This window comes from Schistocerca serialis, chromosome 4 (assembly GCF_023864345.2).
Source record: "Schistocerca serialis cubense isolate TAMUIC-IGC-003099 chromosome 4, iqSchSeri2.2, whole genome shotgun sequence".
NCBI lineage: Eukaryota > Metazoa > Arthropoda > Insecta > Orthoptera > Acrididae > Schistocerca > Schistocerca serialis.
Genome location: NC_064641.1, coordinates 365,315,123 through 365,341,608, shown reverse-complemented (window position 1 = coordinate 365,341,608; position 26,486 = coordinate 365,315,123). Strand labels below are relative to the sequence as shown.

Here is a 26,486-nt window from a genome sequence, read left to right as displayed (position 1 = left end):
GCTTCCATTTTGCCACTGGCACCTTTCACACTAGCCCGGTTGAGAGTCTGTATGCAGAAGCTGCCGAACTATCACTGTCCTACCACCATAACTTTCTCCTCAGCAGATATGTATGCCGTTTGTTTGCCATATGTGGCCACCCATCCTCTGCCTCCTCCTTCGATCACTCCTTTAATCGCCAGTATGGTGCATGTCCCTCTTCTCTTTTACCTTCTGGAGTTTATTTTTGGCTCTTTCTCTGGCAGATTAATTTCAAGCTCCCTGCAAGTTTCCTGGTGGGTGTGAACCCTTCACCACCTTGGCTTCGTGAAGTGGCCCTTGTTAACCTTGGACTTAATTCGCTTCCTAAGGAGACTATACCAGCCTCGCTCTATGCCTTCAGTTTCATGACCTTCACATGGAATTCTGCTATAGTACCTTTGTGTACATTGATGGCTCTTGGACTGACATATCGGCTTCCGGCACACTGCTCAGTATTTACAGCAGAGATCTTCGCCCTGTATCAGGCCACAGTTTACATCAAACGACATAGTATTTTCAATTGTGTTATCTGCCCAGACTCACCCGGCACCCTTCAAAGCCTTTGTGCACTGTTCACCGTCCATCTCTTAGTGCAGTGGGTGCAAGAAAGATTTCAATTGCTCACTCTTGATAGAGCCACTGTGATGTTTATATGGGTTCCAGGTCATGTCGGTCTGACAGGAAACGAGGCCACTTACGCTGTTGCCTTTTTGGACATTGCCCCCCCCCCCCCCCCCCCTCCCCCACTTTGTGCACATTGCACCCAACTTTTAACTGTCCACCATTTCCTGCTGTAATGCCGTTTTTTGACCGTGTACGTTCCCATTTGGGTTTGCAGACTGAGTTATCAGCTGTTTCAGTGAATGAGCACGGGTTGTCAACCATGCTTTACTTTTTATCATTCGTTGTAATATGGTGAAGGCCATCTAATTTTTATTTCTGGGCCTCCATTTCTCTATGACGTATTTAATATACCTTTCTCCACGTCCCTGTTTTTACCTATCTTATCTTCCATCATTGGGGATTGACACGTAGTCGTTTTTAACTTCTCTCTTTATCTTTGTGTTTCACAGTTTTGACGTGGGTGCGTATGACACTAGTTGTTTTTGCACCCTAAAACAAAACAAAACAGAACAAAACAAAAAATCGGGAGAAGTACAGAAGTCCTTACATTTTTTGTCAACTTATGTCTGTACTTATGCTTGAGATCTCAAAATTTGCCAGGGAAAAATGCTAAAACTTGTCTGGAAATCAAGGAAGTATCAGTGAATTTCACTTGGGGAGACTTTTGGTAATCCTGTGAAAGGACACCAGCATGGAAACGTTGAAGTAGCCAAGAAAAAAAATGAGCCATTTCCAAAGATGACTACAAAAAATGTTTCAAACAGTGGAAGCACCATTGGGACAAATGTATTAGTTGTAATCGAGAGTACTCTGGAGGCAGTAATGTTATTTTGTTAACAATTGGAAAATATATAGCCTTTAAAAAATAATTCTGGTGTCTTTTGGTACCCCCTTGCATTAAAAAGTTGACAGATTAAATAAATAAATACTACTGCCCAGTTACCGTTTTCTTTTTGAAGAGAGTTAATTAACACAATTCCTTTGATTTCCAAAAGATTGATGGTGTGGCCTTTTCTACTGTTGGTGTGGCCTTTTCCACTAATGGCATTGTCCCACCTTTGGTGGTGAAGAACCAGCTTGTATCCAGTGTTTTGATTTTTATTCTGATTCTGGTGTGTTGCAATGATTCCATGTTTCATCCATTGTCACATACCAACACAGAAAAAACTTTTGTTTTTACAAAAAATGCACCAGATTCTGAAACTATTGTGTGAAATAGTTTGTGATCCACCATGGTAGATACATAGCCCATTGTCCATAAAGCTTTATCATGTGCAATTCTTCATACAACACAATCTTGAAAATTTCACACAACTGAGTACACCCATCTTCCAAGACTAGACCATGGAAAATCCAAGATGGGATAATGACAGTTATGAAAAATTTCACACAACTGAGTACACCCATCTTCCAAGACTAGACCATGGAAAATCCAAGATGGGATAATGACAGTTATGAAAAGGATATTGCTTCTCACTATACAGTGATGATGATGAGTCCCAAAAAGGCATAACAAAAAAGACTGGTAAATACTAAGCTTTCAGCTTAAAGACTTTGTTCAGACGTAAACAACATATTCACATACATTCAACTAAGTACAGCTTGCACACACACACTTGATCACTGTCTCTGTCTGCCGAGACCAGACAGCGAGCAACAGCGTATAATGAGAGAAGCAATCTGGGTGGAGGGGGTAAGGAGGAGGCTGTGGCTGGGAAGGGTGGGTGAAGGTAAAATCCTGCCTGTGAGAGCATACAGGGATGAGATGGGGAGAGAGTGGGCAGCTAGGTGCTGTCAGAAGGTTAGATGGAGTGCAGGGGTGGAGGGGATGTGGAAAAAGAGAGAAGTAAAAAGACTGGGTGTATTGGTGGAAAAGAAGGCTGTATAGTGCTAGAGTGTGAACAGGGAAGGGGATAGATGGATGAAAACACCTGACTAATGAAGGCTGAGGCCAGGAGGGTTAGGGGAACATAGGATAATTCCCACCTGTGAAATTCAGCAAAGTTGGTATTGGTAGGAAAGATCCAAATGACATAGGCTGTGAAGCAGTCATTGACATGAGGAACATTGTGTTGGGCAGTGGGATCAGCAACTTGGTGTCCAGCCGTTTCTTTGCCACAGTTTGTCGGTGGCCATTCAAGCGGACAAACAGCTTGGTGGTTGTCATACCCATGTAGAGTGCAGCTTAACTTGTAGATCACATACTGGTTTCAAAGGTAGACCTGCCTTTCATGGGATAGGTGATGTTTGTGACTGGACTTGAATAGCCAGTGGTGGGAGGATGTATGAACCGGGTCTTGCATCTAAATCTATTACAGGAATATGAGCCGTGACACAAGGGGTTGGGAGCGGTATAGTGTAAGAATGGACGAGGATGTTGTGTAGGTTTAGTATATGGCAGAGTACCACTGTGGGAGAGGTGGGAAGGGTAATGGATAGGACATTCCTTACTTCAGAGCATGATAAGAGGTAACTGAAACACTGGCGGAGAATGTAATTCAGTTGCTCCAATCCTTGGTGGTACTGAGTCATGAGAGGAGCGCTCTTTTTGTGGCTACGTTGGTGTGAGGGAGATGGTGGGTGACGGGAAGGACAATGCACAGGTGATCTGTTTTTGTACAAGTTTGGGAGGGTAATTACAGTTGGTGAAGGCCTCGTTGAGACCTTTGGTGTGTTTCGAGAGGGACTGCTCATCACTACAGCTGTGGCTGCGGGCCGTATTGGTATGGAATGGGTGACAGCTGTAGAAGTGGAGGTATTGTTTGTGGGTTGGTATGTTTGATATGGATGGAGGTACTGATATAGCCATCTTTGAGGTAGAGGTCAACATCGAGGAATGTTGCTAGTTGTGTTGAGGAGGACCAGGTGAAGTGAAAAAGGTGTTGAGGTTCTTGAGGAATGCGGATAGGGTGCCCTCACCCTAAACCTAGATCACAAAGATGTAATCAGTAAATCTGAACCAGTTGAGCGGTTTAGAACTGAGGGTAGTTAGGAAGTATTTCTTTAGATGCCCCATGAGTAGCTTGGCATATGATGGTGCCATGTGGGTACCCATTGCTGTACCCCAGATTTGTTTGAAGGTGATGTCTTCAAAGCAGAAGTAATTGTGGTTGAGGATATAGTTGGTTGTGAACCAAGAAGGAAGTTGTAGGTTTAGAATCTGTCGGGTGTTAGGAAAGGTAGTGTTCAACAGTGGTAAGGCCGTGAGCATTGGGGACATTAGTGTAAAGGCAGGTGGCATCAGTAGTGAAGAGTAGAGCACCATGTTGTGAAGGAACAGGAACTGTGGAGAGTTGGTGGAGGAAATGTTTGGTTTTTTTTTTATGGAGGAGGATAGGTTGCAGGTAATAGGCTGAAGGTGTTGGTGTATGAGAGCAGAGATTCTCTCAGTAGGGGCACAGTAATTGTCAATAATGGGGAATCTTGTGTGGTTAGGTTTATGGATTTTAGGAAACATTTAGAAGGTAGGAATGCTGGGAGTGATAGAGGTGAGGAGAGAGAGAGACTCTGGGGAGAGGTTCTGGGATGGGTGTACAAATTTGAGGAGAGACTGAAGATCATGCTGGATTTCTGGAATGGGGTCACTGTGGCAGGGTCTGTTGGTGGATGAATCTGACAGCTGGCAGAGTCCTTTTGACAGGTAATCCTTGTTTTTCAAAACAACAGTGATGGAGCCTTTGTCAGCAAGTAGATTATAGGTCAAGATCAGTTTTTAGGTGGTGGATTGTAGTTCTTACTGCAGATGTAAGGTTAACTTGCATCTTCAGGGATTTGGGGAATGTTGATGATGAGGCAAGTGAGAGTTGAGGACAAGAAATTCTGGTTTCTGCAATCCCAAAGTCCTCTATCCCATCTCACACACTGAAACTCTTGCCCTTGAGGAGCTAGAGCAGCATGCACAGTGCCACCTTAAAAAGCTCTCCAACCAGTTTACTTCCTACTTCTGCCTTGCACTACTACTATCCACCACCTATACAACAGCCTTCAAACTTCCTCCCATAGCTGGCAAACTCTGCCTTGCAGACCTACTGCATTTACCCTACCCTCAAATATTCCCTACCACCACAGTACAGAATCCAAAACGTAATCCTCCAAAAGCCATAGTCCCACAGCAGTATCAGTTATTTCCAAAAGCCTTACCTTTTGCCCCACTCCCAAATTCAGTCATGCTGGATTTGTTAAAAACCACCTCTCCTTGTTCCAGTCCCTGCAGTGGAAACACTTTATCACCAATCCTGACAAAGACCTATGTGAAACCCAGCCTGACTCTGTTGACTGCTCCATCCAACTGTGATCCATACCCAGTGCCCCTAATCACCCCTGTTTACTTTCCAGAATTTCTTAACCTCAAACCTTTCCTCAGCAACATTGCCCAAATCCTTCAACGTGCAAGCTAATCCTACAGCCATAGAAAGAACTGCAATCCACTGCCTGAAAACTGATCCCGACCTTATAATCCTACCTGCTGTCAAAGGCTCCACTGTTGTTTTGAACCAGAAGGAGTCCACCAGCTGTCAGATTCATGCACCTACAAACACTGCCACAGTGACCCCATTCCTGAACTCTAGCAGGATCTCCATTCTCTCCTCAAATCCTTAAGACTTTGGGGAGAGGTTCTGAGATGGGTTTATCTCTCCCCTCACCCCTAACATGCCCCACATTCCTACGTTCTAGATGCTTCTTAAATTCTGTAAATCCAACCACCCTGGACAGTTACTGTGCCCCCACTGAGAGAATCTTTCCTCTCGTAGACCAACACCTTCAACCTATTACCCACAGGCTGTTCTCCTATATGAAAAGATACCAACCATTTCCTTCACCAACTTTCCATAATTCCTGTTCCTTTACCACACGGTGCCCTGTTTGTTATTATTGATGCCACCTCCCTTTACACTGATATCCCAATGCCCAATGGTTTTCAAACCTACAACCTCTTTCCTGGTCACCACAACCAAATACATCCTCATTCACAATTACTTCTCCTTTGAAGGCATCACCTACCAACAAATCCAGTGTACAGCAATGGGCACGTGCACTGTGTTATCCTATGCCAACCTATTCATGGGCTAGTTAGAGGTCACCTTCCTAACCACCCAGAATCTAAAACCCCTCACCTTGTTCAGGTTTTTTGATGACATCTTAGTGACCTGAATTGAGGGTGAGAACACGCTATCCACATTCCTCCAGAACCTCAACACCTTCTCCCCCATTCACTTCACCTGGTCCTCCTCAACCCAACAAACTATCTTCCTTGAAGTTGACCCTCACCTCTAAGATAGCCACATCAGTACCTCCGTCCATATCAAAGGTACCTTCCTGACCTCAACCTTCATTAGTCATTTTTCCTCACTCACCTATCCCTTTCCCTGTTCCCACACCACCATCACATTCTGTCTCTGTACTCCTCTGTACTCCTCCTCCTCCCACCCTTCGTCTAAACTCCCATCTGCACCTAGCTGCCCTTCCCTCTCCCACCTCATCCCTGCATGCTCCCATAAACAGCACTTTACCATCTTCCACCAAAACCCTTCTATCTCTCTGCATTAGTGCCCCAGCTGCCTCCTTACCTCCACTACCCAGATTGCTTCTCCCGTCACTTCAGCTGCTGACAGTCTGGCCTTAGCAGCCAGAAACAGTGGTCATGTGTGTGTGAATTGTGTTTGCACTAATTTGTGTGTGTGTGTGTTTTATCTAATTCAGAAGAAGGCCTTTTGGTCAAAATCTCATTTATTTAGTAGTCTTGTTGTTGTGCCTGTCTGTTACTCAACATATCCACTGTAAGTCAAGATAATACCATGTATGGTTTTGATGGTTTCTGTTGTAGCTACACTTCTCAGATGTTTAGGCAAGTGAATTCATAGCCACAATGACTCATGCAAAAAAACTGAAAAGTAAGTATGCTAGATTATGCCTTTCAAAGCAAATTGATGCACTTGTCAGACCAGTGTGAGTTCTTATTATGCTATGACAATGTGTCTACTTGCGTTGTGATGAACACAAAAACATTTCTTGAAGAGTTTCCTATCCAGTTACCATGCATTCACTTTACAATCCTATTCTGCCCCTGCATGTCCTGTTCCTTGTGCTAAAAGTACAAAGGAAACTGAATATTTTTCCATGAAGGTAGGGCATGAAGCATTGTCTGAATGGGTGGAAAGGATCCTCTGCCATAGTTACTTGAAGGAGGCTACTTAGAGAAGGTCCTGTCTGCAATTTAACAATAAACCAGGTATCTGTTACAATCTTTGAAGATATGCTTGAGCATTTCAAGAGAAATGTCATACTGTTCTTATCTCTCTCTCTCTCTCTCTCTCTCTCTCTCTCTCTCTCTCTCTCTCTCTCTCTCTCCCCCCCCCCCCTCCCTCCCCTTCCCTCTCCCCCCTCCTTCCCCCCCTCTTTGTGCTTTTCCCTCCTCTTTATCCTTCCCTTTCTACCTCCCTTTCCCTTTCTCCCGCCCTCTTCACTCCCTTCCTTCCTTCCTCCCTCCCTCCATCCATCTCCACCCCTCTCTTTCTATAAACAGGTTTTGACCATGTAAGCCAGAGCATTGCCTTGTGAACAACACATGAATTTGTGTAAAAGATGCGAAATTGCTTAACTTTTGCATGAAGGTACCTCTGAAGGAGGAGTTGGTGTGAAAGCTCAGTAATTTTCAATATTTTATACATGCGTGCCAAGGTCAGTGTCTCTTTCACATGGTGATCAGTGATTCGCTTTTGCATACAACATTCCATCAGGAATTTTCCATACATCTGCATCTTCATTGCACTTCATTCACCACAAAGCTGTGTAAATATTTACTGCTCAGAGAAAATGCAGAAGGGTTAAATATTGAACTACTCAGTATTTAATTTGTGTACAGTTTTTCAGTGTATAAAAACCTGTTAGAATGAGCATCCAGAGGAAGCTGACACAACTAAAGAAAAATATATGCACTTATTTAAAGAATGCTGTATGTTGCTTGTAATGGGTGAGCACGCCACCATTCTCCCAATCACTCCCAGTACTACAAACATTCTGGTTTATGTGTGTGTCTGTAGTTCATTTTAATGTTGAGTTTGACTGTCAGTTATGATTTTTATCTTGCCCCCCCAACTCTTGCCTCTGTTCTCTGTTGTCTGTAAAGTCTGACTTTATACCTCATGGTGTCCTTGCATGCATCTTTCATGCTAAAACAGTGAAAATTAAAATATTTTTGCCTTAAAATGAACAAAAATGGTTCTGTATATCGGTAACTATTACTTAGATTGTCCGATAATTATAAATGCATTTAACCTCCCCCCACTCCCTCATTTTTTTTTTAAAAAAATTCGCATCATTTTATTCCTGGAAAAAATGTATCTTTTGTGTAGAAGTTTACATTTGTACATCTTTTTGAACTGTCATTTAGGGAATATCACCACTATTAAAATGTTCCCCTAACACACAATAGTATCTTGTTTAGGAAATAGCTGCTTCTTCATAAATGATAAAATTTCTATAAGTAACTCATATTGCTTTTATGCAGTCATTCTTACTAAAATAGACACAGTTTGTCACTGATTTTGTTTTTATGTATCATTTTTTTCTAGACTGGACATTGTACTGGACTCCCCAGTTGTTGTACTGCCACGCTGTGCTTCCAGCTATGAAGTTTTTGTTGCACACCTGGGTAAAATGTCACTGAACAACAGCTGGCCAAGTGAGTCTGAAGACATATGGATAAGGCGTGAATACTACAACATAGACATCAAAGATATTAATGTGTATTCTCTGGATACGATACGCAGGGGCACACGAGATCTTCAGTAAGTGATTCATGAGAAAGAGATAAACAATAAATGTCTATTTAGTCTATATTAAATGTGGAACTGTTATCTGTTAAAAATTTTATGTAATGTTTGTACTGTGTTAATATACTCACCCATTAATAGTGGGATAAAGATATCATGTAGAACAAATTGGGTATTATATCAAAATGTTAGAAGCAGTCACAATCAAGCTGCAATTAGCCCATTGCAAACAGTATTGTAAGGTGCTTGAAAATGTTATTAGGAAGGCAAAGAGTATGTGGTATGCAAGTAGAATAGCTAATTCACAGGGTAAAATTAAAACCATATTGTCAGTTGTGAAGGAAGTGTCTGGTCAGCAGCACAAGGTCGACGATATGACAGTTCATAGTAAAAATATTTCTGTCACTGATAAATCAGATACATGTATAGTATTTAACAATCATTATTTGGGCATTGCTGTTGAATTAAATAAAAATTTAGATTCTATAGAGAATCATATAACTGTCTTGGCAAATGCATTTCTGAGATTGATGTCTGAAATACTCCTCTTTGATACAGACAAGGGGGAGATTGGGTCAGTAATTAAACCACTGAAGACTAAGGTCTCTCATGGTTATAATGGAGTGCCTAGCAGAGTATTAAAGTACTGTGCTGCACATGTTAGCACTGTATTTAGCCATATTTGTAATTTTTCCTTCCGGAATGGTCAGTTGCCTGAACGATTAAAGTACTCAGTAGTAAAGCTGCTTTACAAAAAGGGAGGAAGGGACAATGTAGAAAATTTTAGACCTATTTCTATGCCATCGGTGTTTGCTCAAGTTATTGAAAAGGCTCTGTATGTAAGGATAATTGATCATTTTATATCGCATGATTTGCTATCAAATTTACAGTTCAGCTTTGGAAGTCGCTTAACAACTGAAAATACTATATTCTCTGTTCTTTGTGAGGTACTGGATGGGTTAAACAAAAGGTTTCGAATGCTAGGCATATTTTTTGATTGTGTTGTTCACAAAATATTGCTCCACAATTTGGGCCATTACGGAATACTGGGAGTAGCTCACAATTGGTTCACCTCTTACTTTAGCAACAGACAGCAAAAGGTCATTATTCGCAATGTTGAGTATGGCTGTGATGTGGGGTCTGAGTGGGGTACGGTCAAGTGGGGGGTGCCCCAGGGATCAGTCTTGGAGCCACTTCTGTTCCTTATTTACATAGATTATATGCCCTCTAGTATTTCTGTTTGCTGATGACACTAACTTGATAGTAAAGGATGTTGTGTGCAACATTGGCTCAGTTTCAAATAGTGCAGTTCGTGACCTAAGTTCATGGTTAGTAGAAAATAAACTAAAACTAAATCACAGTAAGACTCAGTTTTTACAGTTTCTAACAACACAGTTCAATGAAACCTGACGTTTTAATTTCACAGAATTGGCATTGTTGTTCATGTTGTTGTGGTCTTAAGTCCTGAGACTTGTTTAATGCAGCTCTCCATGCTACTCTATCCTGTGCAAGCTTATTCATCGCCCAGTACCTCCTGCAACCTACATCCCTCTGATCTGCTTAGTGTATTCATCTCTTGGTCTCCCTCTATGATTTTTACCCTCCACACCGCCCTCCAATACTAAATTGGTGATCTCTTGATGCCTCAGAACATGTCCTACCAACCGATTCTTTCTTCTAGTCCAGTTGTGCCACAAACTCCTCTTCTCCCCTATTCTATTAAATACCTCCTCATTAATTATGTGATCTACCCATCTGATCTTCAGCATTCTTCTGTAGCACCACATTTCGAAAGCTTCTATTCTCTTCTTGTCCAAACTATTTATCGTCCATGTTTCATTTCCATACATGGCTACACTCCATACAAATACTTTCAGAAACGACTTCCTGACACTTAAATCTATACTCTGTGTTAACAAATTTCCCTTCTTTAGAAACGCTTTCCTTGCCATTGCCAGTCTACATTTTATATCCTCTCTACTTTGACAATCATCAGTTGTTTTGCTCCCCAAATAGCAAAATATAGCAAAATAGCAAATATAGCAAAATAGCAAAAAATTGGCATATGATTAGCGAAACTGAATAGTTCAAATTTGTAGGTGTTCATATAGATAGTAAGCTGTCGTGGAAAGCCCACGTTCAGGATCTTGTTGAAAGACTTGAAGCTGCCATTTTTACTATTTAAACGGTATCTGAAGTGAGTGATCATTCAACATGAAAATTAGTCTATTTTGCTTATTTTCATTCCCTTATGTCGTATGGTATTATAAAGAATTTTTATGGCTCAGAAATAGGCAGTTCGGACAATAACTGGTGTAAGTTAATGAACCTCTTGTTGACCCCTGTTCACGAGTCTGGGTATATTGACATTGGCTTCTCAATATATATGTTCCTTACTGTCATTTATTGTTAACAATATTAGTTTATTCCCAAGAATAAGCAGCTTTCACTCAGTTAATACTCGGCAGAAATCAAACCTGCATTTGGATCGGACTTCTTTAACTCTCTTGCAGAAATGTGTGCAGTGTACTGCTGCTTCAATTTTCAATAAGCTATCACTTGAATTCAAAAATCTTAGCAGTAATCCACATGCTTTCAAATCAAAACTGAAGAATTTCCTCATGGGTCACTCATTCTATTCTGTTGAGGAGTTCCTTGAAAAATTAAGCTGATTCTTGTTGTATTGTGGATTGTGTTTACTTAAACTTATGGATTGACTTTTTTCGGGTTCATAAACATTTTATTTTTATCTGTTATTACTTTTATGTTGTGATTTCATGTACTGACATGTTCCATGACCTTGGAGATTTGCTCCTCAATTTAGTCCTACAGAACTCGACGAGTTAATAAATAAATATGATCTTAAATTATGAAATTATTTTTGACAAATGTGCTGTTCATTTAGCTTGAACCCTGACTGTCCTCCAATGCGTGCAGAGAAACTGTATTCTTGTTTGGAGGAGGGCAAGCCAATTCTTCATGACACAGCTTTGCGTCTTCTGGTGGAAAGGCACTGTGGGCTAATGAGACAACAAACTGATAACCTGCTGCTTGGCGCAGAGACTCCTCCTGAATTTCAAGAAGTGGAATTACATGATTTGATGCAGGCAGGTCTACCTTCCTATTTGCAGTGTTTTCTTACAAAAGTAATTTATTTTACTTTATTACTAGATGTTGTGTGTACAGTAATAGATTTTGGAGGTGATGTTTATTGAACTCAGTAAGTTCTTAATCCTTTGTGTGATTTGTTTTTTATTAATAAATCCTAGTATGCACATTGATTAACTGCATGACATTATTTCATGGACATGAAGGGAATGCCTACACTACTTCTGCTTCGTAAATGTATTTGCTGACTGTGAATTCCATGGCATCAGCTGTATTAGGTATAGATATACTACCCATTAGTGACAAATGAAAATTTGTGCTGGGCTGGGACTCGAAACTGGATTTACTGCTTATCATGAACAGTCACCTTAACTGCTTCGGCTCTCTGTGCACACTCCCTGGACTGATCCAAACCTCCACATGTCTCGCTGTTTACAGCTTTATTACATAGTCAGCTATATTCATCATCTAATGCTTGCAACATTACTGGGATTTCCACAATGGGGCGAATAAGACCATGAGGAATCGATATCAAGGTTATCATCATTATATGCCACCCTAGGTTTGTAGTACTTGATTACATTTCTGAAAGAACATACAAGTTTGATTATCCTCAGCTATAGAAAATATTTGAATATTTCACTGGCTGTGAATTCTTTGGCAGTAAATGTATCAGGTATAGATACATTACCCATTAGGGGTGTGAAAATTTGTGCAAAGCTATGGATTTCCCACTTACTGCAAGTGGTCACCTTAACCATTTCGACTACTCCTGCACACCTTCATAGGTCACTAATGGGTAGTGTATCTATACCTAATATAGCTGATGCCAAGGAATTCACAGTTAGCAAATATATTTTCAAAGTATTTTGTGCAGCTGTGGATTGCCAATCTTCTTTGTTCTTTCAGACATGAAAGTAAGTACTTTTGCTTTTATTGAGTGATGGCTGTAAAAATCATCAGTCTAAATATTAGGTGTAATCTAACAGTGGAAACTTCAGTTTGGAATATCATCTTTATGATGGGCTGCAGCCTATCTTTTCCTTGTTTTGCAATATCAACATTGTAAGGAAAAGATAGACTGCTGCCCACCATAACTATGACAAATTGAGTTGCAGACAGCCGGCCGCGGTGGTCTAGCGGTTATAGGCGCGCAGTCCGGAACCGCGCGACTGCTATAGTCGCAGGTTCGAATCCTGCCTCGGGCATCGATGTGTGTGATGTCCTTAGGTTAGTTAGGTTTAAGTAGTTCTAAGTTCTAGGGGACTGATGACCACAGTAGTTAAGTCCCATAGTGGTCAGAGCCATTTGAACATTTTTTTGAGTTGCAGACAGGCACAACAAAAAGACCTGACACATTAGTTTTTGGCCATAGCCTTTGTCAGGAAAGGAAACACACACACACACACACACACACACACACACACACACACAAAAGCAAGCACATGACCACCATCTCCAGCAATTTGGTCCGAACTGCTGAAGATGGCAGTCATGTGTGCGAGATGTGTTTGCTTGTGTGAATTGAATGTGCGTGTGTTTTCTTTTCTGATGAAGGCTTTGGCCAAAAGCTAATGTGTAAGTGTCTTTTTGTTGTGGCTGCCTACAACGGGACGTGTTACCCCTATGGTGAGCAGAAATCTATCTTTTCCTTATGTTATTGTAAATATTAGGTGTATTTTTCTCCTATGCCATATGGGACAACATTTCACAAAGTTGGATTTCACTTCGTCAACTGTACATCAGTTGTTGTTTAGTCTTAAATGTAGATACCTGTCAGGATTAGAGCAACTGGTGGCAAGGTCATGCTCAAGTTTTTGACAGCACAATGCACTGCTTATTTGTTATGAAAACAATGTAGCATGCACCCCCCCCCCCCCCACCCACCCACACACACACACACACACACACACACACACCCATTTATATTTAAAAGGAGAATCTGAGGAGATCTTCCATGTACGCCTTTTTTAATTCAGGATGCTTTTGCTCTGATTTACTTAGGTAGTGATTCACTTAATGATAGTGAGTAATTGTTTTTGTTGACAAGTGAAATTCTTGATGATGTGTCATACACACTTGTATTGAAAAAGTTCCTGTAGAAATGACATTAAATAATGTTAATCTACTGAATGGTAGAATGGTAGGTATTACAGGAGGCTATCAGAGATGAAGTTAAGCAGGTTACTGTCCCAATTTCTAGTGGTACACTTACGGCAAAATAACAATGATATTCCAAGATAGAGTATACAAGCTACGTTTGTACTTGTTCTGTACTGCCACCAAAATTAAGATGAAAATTTCTTTTCTACGGACATCCAGCAGCTGCTTCTTCCATTCACTCATTCATTAAGTCTGTTAAGTCCTCCTCACAGGTTATCTTTTTATTTTTTAAATTATTTTCTTGTGCTTACATATTTCCGTGCTTTATTATTCAACTCATTGCTAGCTATTTTGTTCTTATTTATTTCTTTGGGAATTTAGCCCAGAGTAACTTTCTTTTTAGTGTAAATGGTTTTGGTCTCGTGCATTTTTTGTTCTGTTTTCTTCCAGTTTCATTCCCACTGCATTTTTTCACTTCATTACTGTTCAACAAATAATTTTTGTGCTATGCACCTGTTCTTGCTCATTACTTCTAATGAGAACCACACAATGTATTATTTAAACCAAACAGGTCTTGACAACAAGAGGAGCAAATATATGTTGTCTTATTTATTTTACAGCTGAAAGAAAATTTCAGCATTGTGACTTTAAGTCTTAAATTAAATTTTTTGCTGTAGGTAACTGGGACTGTTGTTACACAGTTAAAAATTTCACTTTCTCGTCAGCAATATGAACAATTATTGGAAACTGTATCAACTCTGGTAACACCTCCATTACTGGAACCATCCCCTACAGCAACTAGCCGCAGGTTAGCTGATATTGCAGAAGAGGAGACATCTGGTATATCCACTCTCAAGTTAGAAGAAGCATTGCATACTCATGCAGTGGACTCATCAGGGCAACTTTCTGGGCACAAGCATCCCCTTACTTTGAAAGGTTGGTGTTGACAGTTAATTTTGTGTGTCCTTAAAAATGTTTTAAAGTAGACTATCATCTTAGTGTCTTTACAAACTTCATGGGTGTAAGTTTAATTAGTTATCTGTGTCGCAGCTGATATTGATTGTATACATGCTTGGTCATTACAATTTTGTTATTCCTTTCATATTTATGTAGAAGAATTCATCTTGGGTATACATTGATTTGCATTACTCATATTCCACAGATCTCACCTACAGCAGTCAATGTTGTATTAAACTATATCAAAGATGTAAATATAGTAAGGAAATATATTTGTTTGTGTGGCCATCTTCTGAAACAGCTGTTAAAATAAGTTATTATTAGTTTTCTGTCTTGAGCATACTGCAGTTTAATTAAAGAGAATTGTATCGACATATTTTGATTTTATTTATAAAGCATCTTCTGTGATTATTCTGCAGATCAGATACATATGTTTGTATGTGTTCTTTACATATTCTCCAAACCACTGCTTCTTCCCTCCTTGTTAGCAGTGGTTAACGTTGAAAGACTTCCTTTCACATTGCACTTGACAGTTTTTGCCATTCTGCAGTATTTCTTCTGTTGCATTTGGGTTATTCACACTTCACCCACATAAAATGAACTGGAGTTGTGTGTGTTCCCCACTCTGCACAGTGTTATAGACTTTGTCTGTTCGTTTGTTTTCATGCAGGTTGTGAGCATTGCCAACCTGTGAAATTACTAATTTATTTTATCTTTTTATTATTTATTTATTGGTGTGTGTGTGTGTGTGTGTGTGTGTGTGTGTGTGTGTGTGTGTGTGTGTGTGTGTGTGTCTGTTTCTGTGTGTGTGTGTGTGTGTGTGTGTGTGTGTGTGTGTGTGTGTGTGTGTGTGTGTGTGTGTGAGAGAGAGAGAGAGAGAGAGAGAGAGAGAGAGAGATACTTCTCAAAAACAACAAGTAAAACTGATTGCTCAAACGAGGAGGACATTTGATACCAGGTACAAAGAGCGTATAAGAACATGGGAATATATGACAAATAAATCAGTTTCTGCAGAACACCTACACCAACATAACAGATACAGCCATGGAAATCTTAAGAATAAACAACAACAAAAATCACCTTCTCACTCAAGAAAACTACCACAATCAAAAAGCCATAACCTGGCAAACCATACACTCTTTAAACTGACAGCTGACTACTTAATATAACATTAAATATACACAAATAACTACAGTCTTCATTTACTGCTACCATCTCCTCCCAGGTTCTGTCCCCTTTTTAAAAAAAAGGAAAAACACTAACTTTGCGATTTCCCTTCCCCCATCTCCTCTAACATCTCTGCCAAACATACAAGACAAGTGGACACACACACACACACACACACACACACACACACACACACACACACACACACACAAAAATAATTTAAAAAAGTAGAAATGAAAAGTTGTAGTTTCCCAGGTCAGCAACAGTCACAACCTGCACGAAAACAAACAAACAGACAGAAATATGACTACGAAGTCTTTCGCGATGGAGTCCTTGCATAAAAAGTTCTCGGTTTACTTGCCGTGTCAAATTTGGATAAAATCCCAAGCTTTCGATGACTACCTCCGTCATCTTCGTCAGGGGTAAAACTGACTGTCGTGGACCGGTGAGGCTTCCGCTTTTATAAACAGTGGACGGTTTGTCATTGGCTGGATGACGTCACGGTGAAACCGATGCGTACTGAGGTGGCGGCCTCTATATCCATAGAACTGTCGCCGATCGCAGTGTGGAACATCAGCGTCACCTGAAATACAGGTATCTAGAAAAATCAGCGGTGGCTGAGCACAGTTTGTTAAATAAACATAAGATTTTATTCGATGAAACAAGACTACTTGCTCACGCTTCAAACTATTGGGACTCTGTCATCAGGGAAGCAGTTGAAATTAGACTCTGTGAAAATAATTTCAACAGAGATTCCGGTTATGCACTCAGCAATGCATGGAAGCACGCAATTGATATAGAAAGGGCACAGAGGGAGACTTCTTACATTCCTCGCAGTTCTCCGCCTGTTGCGATGGATGGCGCTGCAAGCAACGCTGGATAAAGCGCGCAAACAAAATCTATGGATATAGAGGCCACCACCTCAGTACGCATCGGTTTCACCGTGACGTCATCCAGCTAATGAGAAACCGTCCACTGCTTATAAAAGCGGAAGCCTCACCGGTCCACGACAGTCAGTTTTACCCCTGACGAAGATGACGGAGGTAGTCATCGAAAGCTTGGGATTTTATCCAAATTTGACGCGGCAAGTAAACCGAGAACTTTTTATGCAAGGAACAGACAGAAACACTGCTATACTGTGCAGAATGAGAAACACCTGTAACTTCAGATCAGTTCATGAAGGTGAAGTTTAAGAAATACTGTAGAATGTCAAGAACTGCCAAGTGAATATGTGAAAGGAAGTCTTTCATCAGCCACTGCTAACAAGGACAGAAGAAGCAGTGGTGTGGAGAAAATGTAAAGAAAGAGAAAGTGTAAAGATACACCGTAAGTAATTTGCGCTCCAACTTCATAAACAAAACACTGTTTTCAATCTAAAATGACCGAAAATGTACAAACATATGTATTTGATTTGCAGAATAACCACGGAAGATGCATTATAAATAGAAGTGAAACGCGTTTGGTGTAATTCTTTTTAATTAAATTGCAGTAAGTTCAGGACAGAAAACCAATAATAACTGATAGTAAGGAAAGTTCTGGCAAAGTGCAAATGATTTAGAAGTAAAGGAGACCTCTCACTGAAATGAGTCCTCAACAGCTGCTTACAAAAAAAAAAAAAAAAAAAAAAAAAACTATGCCAGCTTTCGGAAGTCTTTGGGAAGGGATAGCCAGCAGCTTGGAGTGAGGTGACAGGTGTGCAGGCTAGGAAAGCAGGAGGAAGCGGTAGCAGACACACTGGCTAGGCATGTGACCCACTGGCACCAAGCCAGTGTTGTGTGGCGCATGATGATGACGAAACGGAGACATGGATTGGGTGAATAACAGGAGGCAGGAAGGGAAAAATTTTTGATAGAGGGTGTGTGGACAGCGATGCAGATTGAATCCAGGAGGTTTACGGGACCAGAGGAGCAAAAACTGCAGTGCAAGGATAACACCCATCTGTGTAGTTCAGAACAACATCTGCTGGAGGGAAGGATCCAGATGGCATTGGTTGTAAAGCAGCAACTGAACTCGAGCATGTTGTGCCTTTTCATACTCAACTTCCTTCTAGGCCACGGTTTGGCAGAGGCCATTCATTCTAGTGGGCTGTCCCATACCCTCTACCCAACAATTTTTCTCCTTCCTCTGACCGCTCACCCCCGTCCAAAATCCACACCTCCATGACATCTTTATTGTGCGTCATACATCTCTGACTTGTGGGTACCAATGTGTCTTGTGTGCTTGGACCATGTACCTTCCCCCCCCTCCCTCCCCGCCCCCACCCCTCCATCACCAGCCACCAAATAGACTGCACATATATTTCAATATATTATGTGTCCTTGAATATTCCAAGTCTGCAGCAGCAAACTGCCAATTATGACTGACAGCAGGCTGGAGGAGGGTTAGAAATTAGAGCCAGCTGGTGTGGGCAAGCGGTTCTAGGTGCTCAGAGCCATTTGAACCAGGGTTAGAAATTAGAAGTGTTAGATTTTCCACAGAAGATCATATTTGTACTACAGTTGCTTGTATATAACTTTTATAAGCAGCCTTTGTGTTAGGTATGATGAGTCACCATTGGCCAGCTTCTCATGATGTATGAAGCATGCAGATTCTTGCCTGTTTCAGAATCATCGACATTGCAGGATTAAATATTACTGTGCAGTGCACAATTTTCTCATTTTGATAATGAAAAGTTACTTCAATTGTAATCATTTCCTACTGTATTTTATTACAAATATGTTAGATTTTTTAAGTTGTTGTTAAACAGTTATGTGAAACTGCCACAAAGAGTTCTCAGGTCATCGGCGTTATATTTTTCAGAAATCAGGAGTGCCACACTATAGTCATTCCATATTGATGAGAGTTTCTGTGTTGCTGCCATTTTTATCATCCTAGTTACCTGAAGCGACCCACTTCCATCCAGCACAACATCAAATATACTCTGGAAAATTAACAATAAAGTTTTTGATTGAAAACCTAACTGCCACAGTGACCAAGCTAAGCCAGTCATTAATGTGACAATAAACGTGATTGCTGTCTGAATTCACATGGCTTTGGCACACCTTTCTGTATCACAGGCTAACATGCTACGCTTTTAGCTATGTGATTATGTCAGAAGAAAGATATTCAAGTCCTTACTATTATCACCAAGTGCCAAGCAGGTTTCATTTCTTACAGCTCTGATTGGTATTCATCAGCTACTACTTTAAATATGATAGTGAGGACCTTAGTTAGTAACTGCAGGAGATGATAGACCAAACTTCTATTCATTCAGTGACATTTCTTTGTGTTGTGACATGCTTTGTGAGGCCTAGTGTTTCCTAAATGCAATATGTTGTCCTGCCCTTATCCTTGTACTATTACTATTACTTCTACTACTACTCCTGCTGCTGCTGAAAGATTCTTTCTGAACTGTTCACAATCAACAAGATAGCTAAGGGGATAGAGAAGATTACTGAATAAAATGTGAACTAAAATCACATTACTGCTCATGATTGTCAAGTGGTTTTTGAACAACTCTAGGTTCTACTTTTAGATTTCATGAACTATATAAAACACTTTTTTCCATTTAACATCTTGAAATCTTGATAATACAGTATATTAAATGAGCCAAGTTATTGAACATTCACTGACACAGACTGGTTGAAACAAGTGGGATCTCACAGAACAACAAAATATAAGAAGTGCACGGCCCATATTACAATACGGAAGCAGAGAACAACAGCACCGCTTCTTGTGACCTGGCAATGAACTTCGAATTTGAGAAAATATGGTGTGAAAATCCATTTTTTAATTCAAAATACATGATTTAGATGACAGTATTCTTCATTTATATGAGGCACGTTTTTAAGTAAGTACAGTTTTGTAATAATTAAAGCCAGTAGACTTTTGCAGGAATTTAATTTTTATATGGAGGCCTGTACCTTAATATACCTTCCTACATATTCCCACCAGTATTAAGGCACTTACCATATCGTACAACCAACTTTCGAATACCATCCTTCTAGAAATCTGCTGCCTGGGCATAAATTCTGATAATTTAAATGGTCTGCAACAACTGCATAAAGCACACTACTTACATTTATGAGCAATGGGATGGTACGGAGATGGGTGAGAGCTTTTAAAGATGACCATATGATTGTGCGTGGTGAAGAACAAAATCATTATTGATAATTTGTAGCAGAAAGTTGATGAAAATGTGTGAGAGAAGAGACACTTTACGATTCTGACATCATCTGATGAGTTTCCTCAAGTATCAGAAATTGTTTTTTATGCAATTGTTAAAGAACATTTTTAATTATTGAAAGTTAGGCTCAGGTGGCAGGTTTCTGAATGGATGTTGTTTAAAGCTGTTTGTATGATACAGTAAGTGCCTTAATATTGGTGGGAATTATGTAGGAAAGTAAATTAAAGTTCAGCCTTTTATGTAAAAATATAATTGCTCAGTAAAGTCTATTTGTTTATTTTTATTTCGAAATGGTACTTACTTAAAAAACACCCCTCGTACTTTACAGCTGGGCCTAGTAGTCTGCTAGTAAAATGTGTGCATGGAAATTGAAAGGCTTCTGTGATCTTGCAAAGTAATACATTCAAGGAATCTCAATCCAAAACTAAGATTAACCTCTCATCACTGGAGTTCACATGTATGTAAAATTTTTTGAATGATCAACAAATTTTTTTTCCTGAAATAGTCTTTGCTTCTTTCCTTCTTTTGGCTATGTTTACACTTTTAGAAAGTGAATGTTTCTATTGAGAAGCCACAGAATTTTTCTGCTGGCAAACCGAGTGTGTCTGTTTTGCTGTGTTTTCCAATATTATTCTTCTGTTCCCATCCAATTTGATGATTACAAAATATGCAGAATATTAATTTTGACCTGTTGTGGGTATGTATAACTGAGTGATGCACACTTGACAATGCTGCAGATAGAAGAGACAAAGTATTTAGCTTAGACGTAGAACTGAAAATAATACAAGTTTCCATGTCTTTTATATTGCAACTAGTTTGGAGAACACTTCAACAGTGTGACTGACAGTCATTGTACAGCTTCACACCTGTGTAAGAGCTGCACTTACATCTTATTCTGTGGGCAAATGCAGTACAAATACTTCTTTTATTTCATGAATGTGTTTATCCCTCTCATCCTACTGTGCATAAAAGACGCAGTACAGGTCATTCCTTCCATGCGTTCACCAGACCTATGTCTAGCCTTTCCCTTCCATGGCGCCACCTACCCTTTACTCACCAATATACCTACCCAAACTTGGTCACATCCCATCTTAAATCTTTAACAGTAACAACTACCCTGTAAATGTATGTTTCCTAACTCCTTACCTTATAACATTGATCTTCTTTCCTGTGCCCTGTTATTAGTTACTTATGTGAAAATATCTAATATAAGGCCTGTTGTTCCAGTATTCTTCCTGTTTGTTACTTTATTTGTTATTGATAAAATTCCTGTTCTTCTGTAGAGATAACTAAATGCTCAGATATGCTGCCAGACAATTTTTTCTCTGGACTGATACTTTATCTTTATTTATACATTAGTTGTCACGTATATCTTCATTTAGGGAATGATTTCTGTTCTCGTTCTTTCTGCTGCTTTTATAACTTAGGTGACATATGTATTATATATTCGTGGCATTGTGCCAGGATGGAGGCAGTCTGCAGTGTAATAAACTCAGAAGTAAAACTCCAAAAAGCCAAAATTGGGAGTAAAGCATTTATTTTGATAACCTATTTCAGTAAGAGTATGTTGCCATCTATGGATCTGCAGTGGATAGAACCAAGTTACAGGGTAATAAGTTCACAAATCTAGTGCAAAACCAAAACAACAATGGATACTTCTCAAAGTAAATGTTCCAGAGTAGGGAGCACCAGAAGATAAGGAGGCATTGTCGTGGAATGAGGAGGTTCAGAAATCAATAAAAGTGAAGAAAGATGCAAAAAACAATGAGACTTAACAGGAAGACTGGAGAATAGGGAACCCTACAAGACCGCTAAAAAGATGGCAAAAAGAGCAGTGGCAAAAGCAAAGGCTGAGGCAATGGAAGAGGCATATGAAGAGCTGGAAAGAAGACAGGGTGACAGGCAACTCCTAGGGATTGCTAAAGCAAGGACGTAACATCAATGAGGCAGATAAAGAATGAATCAGGTGTAATATTACATGACCTTGAGGAAATCCTGAATAGGTGGTGGGAGTACTTAGAAAGGCTACTGAATGAGGAAAATGTACGAGAGAAGTGTGAAGATGGTGATGTAAATGAAGGAATGACCCAAAATATAAGTAGGGAAGAAGTCAAACACGCGGTGAAGAAAATGAGAAATTTGAAGGCCCTTGGGGCAGACCAAATCTCAATAGAAGTATGGAAAAGTCTGGGAGAATAGGGAATTGATATTCTCTGGGATCTAATGTAGAAGATGGGGAAAGAAGAAAGAATGCCGCATGCGTGGAGAAGCAGTATACTGGTTCCCATGTAGAAGGGGAAAGGGGATATCCATAACTGTGGCAATTATAGAGGGATAAAACTAATGTCCCTCACAATGAAGATCTGAGAAAGGATAATTGAGAAGAGGTTGCATCTAGAAACTGAGGTATGTGAAGAACAGTTTGGATTTATGCCGGGAAGAGGAACAACTGACGCAATATTTGCACTAAGGCAACTGATGGAGAGGCACAGAGAAGTACAAGCCGAAATGCATATGTTCTTTATTGATCTTGAGAAGGCGTATGACAGAGTGTCGGGGCAAGAGGTATGGAGATGTCGGAGATGAAAAATATATTAGGGTGGTGGAAGACATGTATGAAGGTCCAGTGACACTTGCAGTGCAGGTGCAAGAAAGGCATTACCAATGAGAGTAGGACTACATCAGGGTTCTGCTCTCAGCCCATATCTCTTTGACCTTGTCGTGGATGTACTAGTCAAAGATGTGAAAAAAGAGGCACCTTGGAGCATGATATTTGCCAATGATGTTGTAATCTGTGAACCCACCCAAAAGGCACTTCAAGACAATCTTGAACAGTGGAGAAAAGCTCTAGAGGAAAGGGAAATGAGCATTAGCAGGGTGAAAACAGGGTATATGTGTACAAAGGATGCCAAAGATCTACGTCGTCAGTGAAGAAACAATACTGCGTAAGTAGCAAAAGAAGAATTTTACACGAGAGACAAAAAACTCTCCGAAATGCCTAATGCATTTCACAGTGGCGCTAAATTTGCATCGTAGCACTACAAGGAAATATTGGATCAATTAAAATTGTGAAACAAAAACGATACGCTTTAGAAAGCTTAATTACGGCACATACGTGGAATTATTATGCCATGATCTGTTACTTAGGCGGTATTTGTTTGTTAGTCTCCTGGCACGACTTGACACATTTATGTTGGTATTTGGTGCAGAGAAAGCTAATAAGAACACGTTTTGGAGCATTAATCTTTTTTATTGAAAGATTTCATAGAAACATTTTAAATTAATATACTGTTTACATAGTTCTGATAATGTCTGCACCATTCTTCAAGAAAAATCCTAAACGTCACTCAAAGCAGCAACAGAGAATTACACTGCACTGATACTCATCACACAGTTACCTCCATGATAATTTTCATTCATAAGGAATGTTGTCATAATAACTATGACAATCTTTAGGAAGAACTGATTTAAGTTGTAAATGATACCATTTGGATTTCTTGATTTTCAGTCTTTCCTTGTATAGTTTCGGGAAGCAAACATCTCCAAAAATTTTCCTCGGACGCCTCAGTAATTCTTGCCACACCTCGTTGAAAGAGCACTTGTAGTAAATAATACCATTTGTGTGGTACTGTAGCGCTCTCAGATCGGTAACTGTAGGCTCAGTTTTTACAGCTCTTCCAGGCCTAATTGAGTTGTACAGCCACAAGCTTTTCTCTGTGTAGTTGATGAAAAAGTAATAATCTAGGTAATGGACTTCATATGGCTGTGGCTTTTTTCTCGCTTCTTTAGACATCATAGCGTATTGGCTAGGAAGTGTAACTTCACGTCCTTTAAGGTTGCACTCAGTGGAACTGTGAACTGAGTCACTTCCATCTGAGTATGCCTTTCTCCAAAAACTTTTGTGTAATCAGTACTCCAGTATCAATTGCTAATCTTAAAAGAGCATTTGATAATATCACATTTCTGTTCTGATATGTGCAGCCGTCAGAGTAAAGAATGACTTGAACGGGATTTTCCTTAATCGTTCTGGGTAGGGTGTCCATGATGCATGAGGCAAAACATGATGCAACCAAATCACCTTGCATTTCATAGAACCAGTAACATACTGTATGACAACTTTCTAAATTCTAAATTGTTAAGTTATGAACAGCCAACTTTGTTTTATAATAAACTGCACTTGCACTTAAAAATGGAGCTACTTTCAAGGCCTGTAAGTCCATGGTGTACACTGAGCAGAGCTTCTGCTGGGCTTCTTTCTTGTCAGCATCTATTTGCATCCTTGCCTGCTCTTTCAATTGTGTGTGTTGCTTCCACGCGCCTTCACTCAAGTTACCAAGCCTGTAACTACAACACAAGTCGCACTGGTCTTATAAGCTAATATTTCAATCTTCTAAAATCAAGTTAAAGGTAGCCCGACTTAATGATGAAACCTTCTCTGCATGACATTTTTCCACATAGAGTCCATACAGCTGTTGTTTGGATTGTAGAATAGGCTCAAGGTACAACTTTGAGGAGGATTTCCTGCAGTAATGCAACGGAAGTTTCGGAAGAGAGTCCAGGAATTCTTTCATGAAGGCTCTCTCATCTTTCTTCTTCTTCTCTTTGATTCGAGGTCATGACGATTCCGTATCAGGACTCATCCCATGTGTGGAATTACCCAGCTAATATCGGACAGTCCATTCTTTAATCCCAAGAGTATTGAGAAACATCTTTTTGCATACTTTGTTTCCCCAGCTCATTTTTCAAATGATAAATGAGCGTCCCTTTTCTCCTGGATTCGCCAGTGTTCTTCCCTGGACGTTTGGTTGGAATTATGTCCACAAGGTTGATGACGTAAACCTTCCTCTGATCCCATGACATCGTTTCCCGAAATGTGTTAAATACTGCCTGCCTATCATCCACAGAAAACTGATGACACTTCCTTTGAACGGATTTCTGGCACTTCTTCTAAGTACATGTTGAACCTAATTTTCGTATCTCTTGGAGTATCATGAGTGATTTTACCAATTCAACTTCTTTTATATCTGATATATGCCTGTCCACACATTCTCAGAATGTTATTGGCATTTTTATTCCAATCTTCAGGATATGGTTTAGACTTCCTTTTCCTGTCATTGCTTGCGTCACCATAAAATTCGTGGCCTTCACTGTCAGCATCATTATTGCTCCCATGATCTTCTGATAATTTATCCATAATGTTTGGCAAGCAATGAGCATCATCGCATAGCAATGAGTGTGAAGTACTGTTGTCTCTAGTGGAAACTGTGACTGTGGTTTCGTTTTGAGCATTGTTGGATACAGCCACTGAAGTTTCTAGGTGGAAAAATATTTATAAATTAATTTAAGCAAAGATGAAGCTGAAATTCATGTATTTATGAGAACAACGGCATCAGTAATACTATTAACAATAATGCCAAGAAAATTACCTGCATCATTAGATGTTGCAGGAACAGTAACCAAGAACACCATATACGAAATTAATTCTTCTTCGGTAAATGTAACTTCAGCATTATGACTTTTCTCACCTGTTGTTTGTTCTGCATTTACGGAAGATCCTACAAGAAAGTGGACAGTCTACAAATCTTTGGCAGAAATGAATAAAGCACAAAACTAGTGAAGTGGGGGCACTCTGATTTATATCACAATAAGACACTTGCGGTTCCACTAACATTCAAAGGTGAATAATAAAACCATTTTTTTACCGCTGTCAGTCACACTCATGAATGATTCTCAGCTTTCATAAGCTGATTTCAGCTGAGAAACAATTTCTTCTTCAGTAAAAAGTTCGTCATCTATATCGATGTCCATTATCACGAATGAAGCTACAAGCATGGAACCACTTTCGAGCGCTGTTAAATATGTAATAAGGCAGTAACAATGTGCTGCGCTTGCTCCTGTGTTTACGTGGTATTGTTTACGGAATCCATAGATTGTAGATAGGCAGTATTTAATTCTCTACAGTTCCATAGTATTGCCATCTATTTATTTGCTGTGTCACATAGATGGTATTGTTTTAGATGATTTTTTCATGGTAAATAATTAACAATTCAGCATTATGGCGTTAAGAGCAGATGCATGTACGGTCAACGACATCATCTGACTAAAAAACGAAAAATCAGCAATTTGTCAGTTATGCGGTATTGTTTCTTCATCGAGCATATAGTAACCTGCAATTAGAACAACTGATGCTGGTCAAGAAATTTAAATACCTAGTCTCCTACATGCAAAGTGATGGAGGACTGGAGACCTAAATACAACACAGGATAAATAGTGGATGGATGAACTGGAGGAAACTGAGTTGAGTACTGTGTGATAAGAAGGTTAGCTGCAGAATGAAAGGAAATCTGTACAAGTTTGTGATGAGGCCCGTGATGCTGTATAGTGCAGAAACTTGGCCAATTACAGAAGCCCAAGAGAAAAAGATGGAAGTGACAGAAATAAGAATGTTAAGGTGGATGAGTGGAGTGACACGAAAGGATAGACTAAGGAATGAGTACATCAGGGGAACAGTGAAAGTGGGACCCATAGGGAAGAAAATCCAAGAAAGTAGGCTAAGGTGGTATGAACAT

General features: G+C 39.8%; 1 protein-coding gene across 1 annotated transcript in view; it reads left to right on the top strand.

The window, feature by feature from the left end:
* LOC126474166 (intermembrane lipid transfer protein VPS13D) overlaps positions 1–26,486 on the top strand; it is a 525,388-nt gene that overhangs the window by 181,179 nt on the left and 317,723 nt on the right. Inside the window, exons 21-23 of the mRNA XM_050101624.1 lie at positions 8,217–8,432; positions 11,323–11,524; positions 14,306–14,564. Of these exons, the coding sequence (XP_049957581.1) occupies positions 8,217–8,432; positions 11,323–11,524; positions 14,306–14,564 (677 nt within the window). The remainder of the gene's footprint in view (positions 1–8,216; positions 8,433–11,322; positions 11,525–14,305; positions 14,565–26,486) is intronic.